Source organism: Panthera uncia, chromosome C2, assembly GCF_023721935.1.
Source record: "Panthera uncia isolate 11264 chromosome C2, Puncia_PCG_1.0, whole genome shotgun sequence".
In the NCBI taxonomy this organism is placed as follows: domain Eukaryota; kingdom Metazoa; phylum Chordata; class Mammalia; order Carnivora; family Felidae; genus Panthera; species Panthera uncia.
Window position 1 is genome coordinate 27,062,576 of NC_064810.1, and position 10,512 is coordinate 27,073,087.

A 10,512-nucleotide genomic window follows, 5' to 3' on the forward strand; every position below is an offset into this window, starting at 1 on the left:
AAAAAAAAAAAAAAAAAAAAAAAAAAAAAGAAAAGTCCCTACACAAGAAAAGATAACAATCTGTCCGTAAATTATATCTATAGGCTCTTTCTTTAGTGGAAGGTGGGAAAGGGGCCCTTTCTTGAGTATATGGATACAAGTATTGTTGTGTCTAAAGATTGCTGAATTGATATTGTGTCTGTTATAATGAAAATAAGGTGAACATCAAAACCACTGCCAGATTAAGAAGCTACCACAACTTGTCTCAGTTCGTCCAAGAATGGAGCAAGTTCCTTTGCTAGGCTGACAATGAATCCTGTATTGACATTGCTGCTGGTCGTGAAACTCACCACCAAAGGTAAACGATTGAATTGAACCACCTGGTAGGCGTTATAGTAACAGATGATACTTTTATTTTTTGAAAGTCCAAGTTTGCTTCCTTGGTCTGTTGCCAGGGCAAAAGTAGAGAAGAAACCAGGTCTCAAAGCATGCTCTGGAGCATTATCATTGGCCACTGTAATAACTGGCACTCCATCTCCATCTGACACAACAGCAGCATGGAGCCCTTCAACACTTGGTAATTTTTTATACAGGAATCGCTTCAGGTCATCTGCCATGATGAACCCCTTTCTCCCGCAGGGTCACCCTCCACTCCTGGTTGTCTGGGTTGCCGTGTTCTCTCAGCTGTACATTCAGGGACAGGGTCAAAAACAGTCTCCTCTGAAAGCTGTCATCACATGATTTGTGTAAAATTTGTTTTTAAAAATACAGTATGATTTAACTTCTCCAGTGTGAACTGTGCGTCTTTTACTGAAAATTTCTCTTAGTTTAGGGTGGTGAGAACTAACGTGCTAATGGAGGACTTTCTTCTTCTTTTTTTCTTTTTGAAGCAAGAGATACTGACTCTGTTGTCATTTAAAAGGTAATTTTGGGGGCGCCTGGGTGGCGCAGTCGGTTAAGCGTCCGACTTCAGCCAGGTCACGATCTTGCGGTCCGTGAGTTCGAGCCCCGCGTCAGGCTCTGGGCTGATGGCTCGGAGCCTGGAGCCTGTTTCCGATTCTGTGTCTCCCTCTCTCTCTGCCCCTCCCCCGTTCATGCTCTGTCTCTCTCTGTCCCAAAAATAAATAAAAAATGTTGAAAAAAAAAATCTCCTAAAAGGTAATTTTGGCTGTGTGCAGCAGTCAGTCTGAGAAGAGAGCTTTCTAGAGGCCTGGATAATACACTGTGACATGGGGAATTGGGCACTCTGGCTCTGTGAATGTGATATGAACTGTGGGCTCCAGCCTCAGTCAAGGCCTTGGTGCCAGAGTTCAATGTAGTTCACGCAAATGACCCTTCGGAGTTGGCTGCAGCTTTGTAGTAACAGCCTTGAAGGTGAATCATGCATTTTGAGTAATGGGAAAAATGTCAATTTCTGCAAAGTCCTTAATAATGATAATCCCCTTAATGATAACTGCCTTCACATTTTAAAAAATGTTTTATTTTATATTTGAGAGAGAGACATAGAGCATGAGCAGGGGAGGGGCAGAGGGATGGAGACAGACTCTGAAGCAGGCTCCAGGTTCTGAGTTGTCAGAACAGAACCCAATGCAGGGCTTGAACCCACGAGCAGAGAGATCATGACCTGAGCTGGAGTAGGGCATTTTTTTTTTAAATGTTTATTTAATTTTGAGAGAGAGAGAGAGAGACAGAGTGTGAGCAGGGGAGGATGAGAGAGAGAGAGGGAGACACAGAATCTGAAGCAGGCTCCAGGCTCTGAGCTGTCAACACAGAGCCCGACGCGGGGCTTGAACTCACGAACTGTGAGATCATGACCAGAGCTGAAGTCGGACACTTAACCGAATGAGCCACTCAGGCGCCCCTGAAGTAGGGCATTTAACCAACTGAGCCACCAGATGCCCCTATGATAACTGCCTTCAAATAAATAATCAAGATGAGGAAAAGTTCATGATGATAATGGTGACAAATTCCAAAGCAATAATATCAGCCCCAGTTACAACCCAGTGACCAAATCTTGTGACTACTGTTCCAGCCGGTTCATCCCCAGCAGTAGCTGTAGCTCAAGTCCAACTGCTGTCTCTGCTTTGGTTCCCACTTCTGCAACTGCACCCCTTCCTCAGGCAGCAGGGACAGCATCTTCTGAATCTGCACTTCCTAATGCAACTAAATGAGACAAACCTGCACAAAAGCCAGTGGAGACTTCAGTGAGCACTTGCCCAATACCAACCGAATGGCACATTAGGAGGTTCTTCTCAGTAAAAACCTTTTTGAAGATGCAACAAGAGTACTTGTGACAGGTTGGCCTCATGAGAATATGGCAATTGGGGCGCCTGGGTGGCTCAATCGGTTAGGCGTCTGACTCTTGATTTCAGCTCAGATCATGATCTCAGGGTCATGAGATCGAGTCCTGTGTCAGGCTCCATGCTGAGCGTGGAGCCTGCTTAAGATTCTCTCTCTCCCTCTCCCTAAAATATACAATGAAATCATGTCAATGAGCTGGTTTCAACAACCCTGACAGAGCAGTACTTTTTTACTTTATATTTTTAAAAATTACTAATAGGCTTTATTTTTTAGAGCAGTTTCTGGTGCACAGAAAAATTGAGCAGACATTGAGAGAACTCCCATGTATCTCTGTCCCCCCAATACCATAGCTTTCCCTATTATTAACATCTTGCATTGGTATGATACCCCTGCTATCACTTATGTACCTATATTGATACTTTCATTATTACTAACTAAACTCTTTTGTTTACATTAGGGGCCATTCTTTGTGTTGTTCAGGTCTATGAGTTTTGACAAATGTATGGTGTCATATACATACTGTGTTACAGTATCACACAGATTAGTTTCACTGCCTTAAAAATCCTCTGTGCTCCACCCATTCATCCCCCCCTCTCCTTCCCTCTGGCAACCACCGATCTTTTTACCATCTCTATAGATTTGTCTTTTCCAGAATGTCATATAGTTGGAATCACACAGCAAGAAGCCTTTTCAAAGTGACATCTTTCACTTAGTAATACGTTTTCACAGTTGTCTATGTCTTTTTGTGGCTTGATAGCTCATTTCTTTTTAACACTGAATAATATTCCGCTGTCTGTGCCACTATTTGTTTACCCATTCACCTACTAAAGGACATCTTGGTTATTTTCAATTTTTGGCAATTGTGAATAAAGCAGCCATAAATATTCATGTGCAGGTTTTTATGGGAACATAAATTTTCAACTCCCTTGGGTAAATACCAAGGAGTGCAATTGCTGGGTCATATAACAAGAGCATGTTTAGTTTTGTACAAAACCACTCAAGTGTCTTCCAAAGTGGCTATACCATTTTGTATACCTACCAGCGATGAATGAGAGTTCCTGCTGCTCCACATCTTAGCCAGCAGTGGTCTTGTCAGTTTTGGATTTTTGCTGTTCTGATAGATGTGTAGTGGTATCTCATTGTTACTTTAATTTTCAATTCCCTAATGACATATGATGGAGAGCATCAGTTCTCTTTAAAAAAAATTTTTTTTAATGTTCATTTTTTTTTTTTTTGAGAGAGAGAGAGAGAACGAGCAGGGGTGGGGGAGGGGCAGAGAGAAAGGGAAAGACACAGACTCCGAAGCGGAGCTTGAACTCACGAACCGTGAGACCATGACCTGAGCCGTAGTCGGATGCTTAACCAACTGAGTCACCCAGACACCCCTAGAACATCATTTCAAATACTTATTTACCGTTTGTGTATCATCTTTGGTGAGGTGTCTGTTCAGATCTTTGGGCCACTTTTTAACTGGGTTATTTGTTTTCTTATTGTCAAGTTTCAAGAGTTCTATATTTTGGACGCAGGTCCTTTATTAGATATACATTTCGCAAATATCTTCTCCCAGTCTGTGGCTTGTCTGCAATTATAGAAGTATCTTTTAATGGGAAGTCCTGAACAGAGAAAGTTAGGCTATGGTTGACTTCCTCAGGCAGTGAGAACTGGTTTCCTCAGCCTTGAGCAGTGGCTACAGCTGCAGATTCTGTAGGACTTGCTCTTGAAATTTTATGAAATCAACCTTGACTGAGATGAGATACATCAATCAGCAGAAACCTTCACTGCTTCCAGTATTGCTACCTCAAACAAGTCATGAAAATCTTCAGACTTCAGCCAAGTAGCCAACCTTAGGAGTACTGATTCAGATGTCAAGTGGATGATGTCTGGAAGCTCGTGGCCAAGGAAGAGGAATGGAAGTGGCAGGGGAAGAGTTGCAGGAGCCGGAAGAACTTGTATGAACCCTTATTATGGTCTGCAGGTTTGTGCTCCCCCAGGATTCGTAGGTTGACATCCGAACCCCAGATGTGATGGCATTAGGAGGTGAGGACTTTGGGAGGTGATTAGGTCATGAGAGTAAAGCCCTCATTAATTAGATTAGATTAGTGCCTCTGTAAAAGACTCCCCAGAGAGCTCTCTTGCCTTCTTTCGACCATGTAAGGATCCAAGTCAGTAGTCTGTAATCCAGAAGATGGTTCTCACCAGAACTATGCTAGCACACTGATCTTGGACTTCCATCCTCCAGAGCCATGAGAAATAAATCTCTGTTGTTTACATGCCATGCAATCTATGGTAATTTGTTATAGTATCCCCAGCTGATGAAGACAAGCACATTCAAGTATAGTATGAGGAAAAAGACATGATCACAAGGTTAAAGACATCAGTGTTTCCTGAGAGCCTTATGAAATATACATATTTTGCTTTTGAGAAGACTGAAAGGGACTTTCTTACCCTCACATTTTACATCAATGCATTACATTAACTCTTCCCTGGACCATGTGGGATGATTTAGGTTAATGTCTGTAACTTGGTAAAAGGTAGTATATTGTTGGGGGTGGAAAGGGCGAGACATAGGAAATAGGGCAGAGATGAATGTAGTGTATGTCTATTTAAATTGCATATCCATACAGTGTGTAGAATGTTGTACAACCAGAAACCAGCCTTTGCAGGTCTTTGTTTCTTTTAGAAAATAGTAGGAAATTTTTCTTAGGTGTTTACTCTTACTGCACTAAATCCAGGAATTTAGTGTCATGCTGTGTTTTGTATTTCTTTGACTTAACATTGGTTTTAGAAATAATCCTTGCTACCTAGACTCTATAGTCTCTATTTTATGGCCACATTGGATAATAGCTTTGTGAAATTGCAAAATATTTTGGAGCGACTGTATACAGAAATGCCAATTTTTTTTTGACTATTGTTGCTTCTTCAAATACGTATGACATTGGTGTAAGAAAACACATTCTTTAATGAGAAATACTTGTAGAAAAAAGGGAACCTTCTCTTTATATGAAAATAACTACTAGTTTAAAATGATTTCTCGGGGCACCTGGGTGGCTGAGTTGGTTAAGCGTCTGACTTCAGCTCAGGTCATGATCTCATGGCTCCTGAGTTAAAGCCCTGTGTCAGGCTCTGTGCTGAAAGCTCAGAGCCTGGAGCCTCCTTCAGATTCTGTGTCTTTCTCTCTCTCTCTGCCCCTGCCCCGCTCGTGCTTAGTCTCTCTCTCCCTAAAGACATTAAATTTTAAAGAAAAATTAAAATGATTTCTTGATTGTTGAATGTAAGCCCCTTCTTAGATGATTTAAGAAGCTGTACAATTATAGTTAGTATCTGCAAATACAGTTAGTTTCTTATTCACATTATTTGGGGTAAAAATTGGCAGCTGTCTAAGCTTCAAAATAATCATTGTGGGCTTCATTTTGATGCATCCTTTTGGGCAGCACACACTTCTGAGACCAATGAAGAAATGGAACAGTTGCTTCTCTTCAATCTGACCCTTCCCTCAGCAGAAATGTCTTTGCCAGTAAACTGTGAGTTCAAACTGTTGTCTTGCTTTTTTTTTTTTTTTTTAAACCACAAAATGCTGATTGGATTAAAAACTAATGAAAATGTTCCAAAACCAGGTTTTATTTATTTATTTATTTGAGAGGAGAGAGAAGAGAGCATGTGTAAGTGGGGGAAGAGGTACAGAGAGAGAGAGAGAGAGAGAGAGGATCTTAAGAAGGTTCCAAGCTCAATGCAGAGCCCAGATGTGGAACTCAATCTCACAACCCTGGGATTATGACCTAAGGCCAAAAGCAAGACTTGGAAGTTCAACTGACTGAGCCACCCAGGCACCCCTCAAAACAAAGTTTATAACATTTGTAAATTCTTTTTTTAATCAGATAAATATGTGTGGCAACTAAAATTATTAATATTATAATACAGAAAGAGGACAGAACTATATAACTACAGAAGGACAACATCTTTTATTGCATGAAGTGAATGGGAGCAATATTTGGAGGGCTGAGAGATGCACCTGAAAATGTACTTTGAAAAATATAAAATCAAGATATTCATGGTTTATTAGAAGTAAAATCTTACTAGTGAAAAAAATAATAATATGAATGTCATTTGGCTTACATAAATATGATATGCAATTTTCTACCTAGTATCTCTGTACGTTGAATAGGCATCTCAACTCTAGTATTCCCTGAATAAAATTTTTGGTTTTTCTCCCATAACTAATTCTCTCCAAGATTTTCCTTATCAATAAATTGCAGCGCTAGACATCTTTACTCTAGCTAACCTATAAATGCACTTTATTAACCCTTTCTGACATACATGTAACAAACAAAATCTCTGGATTTTTGTTGGTATTTGAATTTTATTTGTGATATTTCTGACATGCCAAGGATGTTGGGTTTTATGTCATTAAATTTATCAATACCTTCCTTTATAATTTATGTATCAGTGTCATGTTTTAGAGAAGCTATCACTAACCAAGAGATATTGTCTGTATTACTTTAGAATCCAAGTTGAAGATTTGATATATCTGACCTATTCCATGGAAATTTTTTGACTTGGTCAACAGTTGGTTCAAATTCCTCTTTTAGAATTGAAGGCTGAATTATCCAGGGTAGCTGTTACTGGGTGGGGGCGGGGTGATGGTTGTGGTGATGGTAGTGGAATGGTGGCCATGTTGTGTTGATGATGGAGATGATGGTGGTGATGGTGTAGTGGTGATGGAGATAGAGATAATAGTAGTGGGGTGGCCTTTTTGCACAAATCACAGAAATAAGCCGTTTTATTTCCAGGCTACCTTATCTTTTAGTGCATCAGAAATGTATCTAATATAATCAGACACAATATTATTAAACACTATTGCGTTATGGGGTGAATTATTATCCCCCCCCTTAACTCACAGATTAAAGTCATAACTCCCAGTATCTCAGAATGTGACTATATTTGAAGGAAGGGTCTTTTACCAAGGTAATTAATGTTAAATTAGATCATTAGCGTGGGCCCTGATCCAATGACTCATGTCCTTATAAGAAGAAGAAATTGAAACACCAATATACACAGAGGGAAGACCATGTAAAGACACGGAGAAAAGAGGGTCATCTCTAAGGCAACGAAAAGCCTCAGAAGAAACCAACCCTGTGATATCTTGATCTCAAACTTCTAGCCTCCAGAGTTATGAGAAAATAAATTTCTGTTGTATAAGCCACCCAGTCTATGTGACGTTGTTATGGCAGTCCTAGCAAATTAATATATACTGTATAAGATAGGCCAAAAAACCAGTTTGGTTGATTTTATCTGTTGTTTCCTCAATTATTTTGTTCTCATGAGCCTCTCATGTTGTAAGCATCTCCCTCATTGAGTTGTGATTTTAACATTTAAATATATACATTTTTATTACAGTGTGGTCCTAAACTTAAACAAAGTATGTTATTTGTTATTTGAAGAACAAAAATCTGGTCCAAAGCTCAAGGAGAAATGACTGCACTTGTTATGCCCAGAATTCGTGATCCCCAAAGACCACCAGGGAGCCGAGTCCGATGCAAAAGCAAAGAGCCTTTATTCGAGCTAGCTCGAGCTCAATCTCCTACATGCACTGACGAAGCGGTGAGATACCGGAGAGAGAGAGCGAGTTTCAAAAAGCACAAAGGTTTTATAGGGATCATGGCCTTAGCCAATTGGCTGGGGAAGGGTCGTGGCCTCAGCCAATTGGCTGGGGAAGGATAGAACAATGCCTGCCAAGGTGTGGTCCCAGATCAGCAATTATCAGCATCACCTGGATCTTGTTAAAAATGTAAATGTTGGGCCTGGTGGTTACAGACCTACTGAATCAGAAACTCCGGGGGTGGGGCTCAGCAATCTGTGTTTGAACAAGTCTTCCAAGAGATTCTGATGCACCTGAAGTTTAAGAACCACTGTGTCTGAGGATCTCTAACATGTTTGGCCTCCATGTATGCAGAACGTTTCTCACTGGTCACCTATTAACCATTGGCTGTCAGCCTTGCTGTGCTATATAAATACCTAGCACCAAACACCATCCCCAGAGACTCTGATTAATTGGTTTGGAGAGGAGTAAAATGCTCCCAGGTCATTCTAAGCCTGGACAGGGTTGAGGGCTCCTACCTTTGGACGCTACCTGAGAGAAGCCCTCCCTCTTCTACTCACACTTCCTACGCCTCTCACACTCCCCTTCCTCCCACCTCAGACTTCGGAAGAATGCATCAATCAGCAGCCTGCTTTCTTAGAAAACATAAGTTACTCAAGGGGAGGAGGCGTGGTCTGAGGTTTGAGCGGGAACCTCTTTCTGCGGCCATGTCAGGGACATAGTCACTAGTCGGCTGGCCTAGGTCTGCTCTTTCACACTGGACTTTAGATACAGGAGATTATACTCTAATTTGGCTTACAATACTAAGTCATATGCCCTTTTATTTTTACCAGCACTTTAAGGGATTTTCAAGGACAATGCTGACTGTATGCAATTTTTCACATCTCAAGTTGACTTCAGAACCAAGCTCTTACCTAAAATTTGACTCCACTGGGCGCCTGGGTGGCTTGGTCGGTTAAGCGTCCAACTTCGGCTCAGGTCATGATCTCACGGTCTGTGAGTTCGAGCCCCGCGTCGGGCTCTGTGCTGACAGCTCAGAGCCTGGAGCCTGTTTCAGATTCTGTGTCTCCCTCTCTCTCTGACCCTCCCCCGTTCGTGCTCTGTCTCTATCTGTCTCAAAAATAAATAAACATTAAAAAAAAAAATTTAAAATTTGACTCCACTGTAAATTACAAATAGAAATCTTAGCTTGAGCCAGACATAAAAAGAATTCATACTTATAAGATACGTTAGGATCCAATAAATTCAAACTTGAGAAGAATCAATGTTTCAATAAAATATTGAGTTTATCTAGAATATTAGAAAAATAATGACTTTTACAAAATAATTGTAACTTACCAACACAATTTGGGGTATACATCAATTGGGCAAAATGCCATTTAAATTTAGTGTAATTGCTACATTTCTATAGCATTTAAGTCAAAACGTAAACACCATTTGACCATTGTATCCCCACCGACAAGGATGTATCTACAAAATCATGTTTCTATAGCATATGTGGAATAACTGAATAACCATACAAGTATTGCTGCGGTATTTCATCCCAGGATCTCCATTCATTCACACTGAATTCCCCATGCAAGGCACTTCTGGAGTTACTGTACTCCCAACAATTTAATCTATTCAATCTGTGGAGACTTGTTTTGGCTAGCTCTGTATAAGCACTTTATTTTTCTTAAGAAAATGAACTCTTATTTCAAAACCATGTTTTGTGTGAGCAGAGAACGGTGGTTGATTCTTAGAAGTAACAAAATGTTTCTCAATGCCAGAAAATATACTCCTGACTTTTTAAAAGGATATATTCTATTTAAAAAAATCAACTTCAATCAAGTAGAGATGGTAGTTTTTTTTTTTTTTGATGTTGATGATTTAATATTTTCTTCTGAAAAATTGCCCCTCACTAAAAAAATAATAATAAGGGTCACCTAGGTGGCTCAGTCAGTTAAGCGTCAGACTCTTGGTTTTGACTCAGGTCATGAGCTCATGGTTTGTGAGTTTGAGCCCTGTGTGGGTCTCTTTACTGACAGCGTGGAGCCTGTTTGGAATTCTCTCTCTCCCTCTCTCCCTCAAAAAAGCGGCAAAAAAAGGAGCCCCTCGTTTGCTCCTGTTGTCTCTCTCTCTCTCAAAAATAAATAAATATTAAAAAAATGAAATAGGAGTTATATTTAAATGTTATTAGCTAGTTACTGTTAATTATTTTTATGCCACTCATTAAGTATTTCAAACTGAAGTTCATAACCATGATTACTTTATGCCCTCTCCTCTCCATTACATTGTCCTGTGCCCACACTCTTGAATAGAATTTTCCAATTCTAATTGCTTTCCTAAAACAATAGTAGCAGAAGTGTCTGAGAGAAAACATGGCTGTGGACAAGCATAAATCATGTTTCTCACAACAAAACTATTTGTAATCTTGGTAGACTTCACTTGCTTTTCTAATTACAATGTCAGCCATATGAAGAAATGTTTGATTTTTGAAGCAGACTTGTATAGGCTGAATCCTAGTAGAATAAATTCTAAGGCACCCTTCAAATATTTTTTTCAACAAGAAACCTATTTCATTTAATACTTTTATACTAATAATAGAAAAAGTATATGAATGTACCTTAGATCATAGGTTTAAAAAATTTTTTAAA

At 39.9% G+C, this 10,512-nt stretch overlaps 1 protein-coding gene across 1 annotated transcript; it reads right to left on the reverse strand.

Annotated features, from left to right (window-relative positions):
- Window positions 1–221: 221 nt before the first annotated feature.
- On the reverse strand, window positions 222–669 carry LOC125922091 (ragulator complex protein LAMTOR3-like). Its single transcript, XM_049629976.1, has one exon. It carries the CDS (start codon window positions 594–596, stop codon window positions 222–224), a length of 375 nt encoding a protein of 124 aa, XP_049485933.1. The 5' UTR covers window positions 597–669.
- Between the last annotated feature and the right edge of the window lie 9,843 nt (window positions 670–10,512).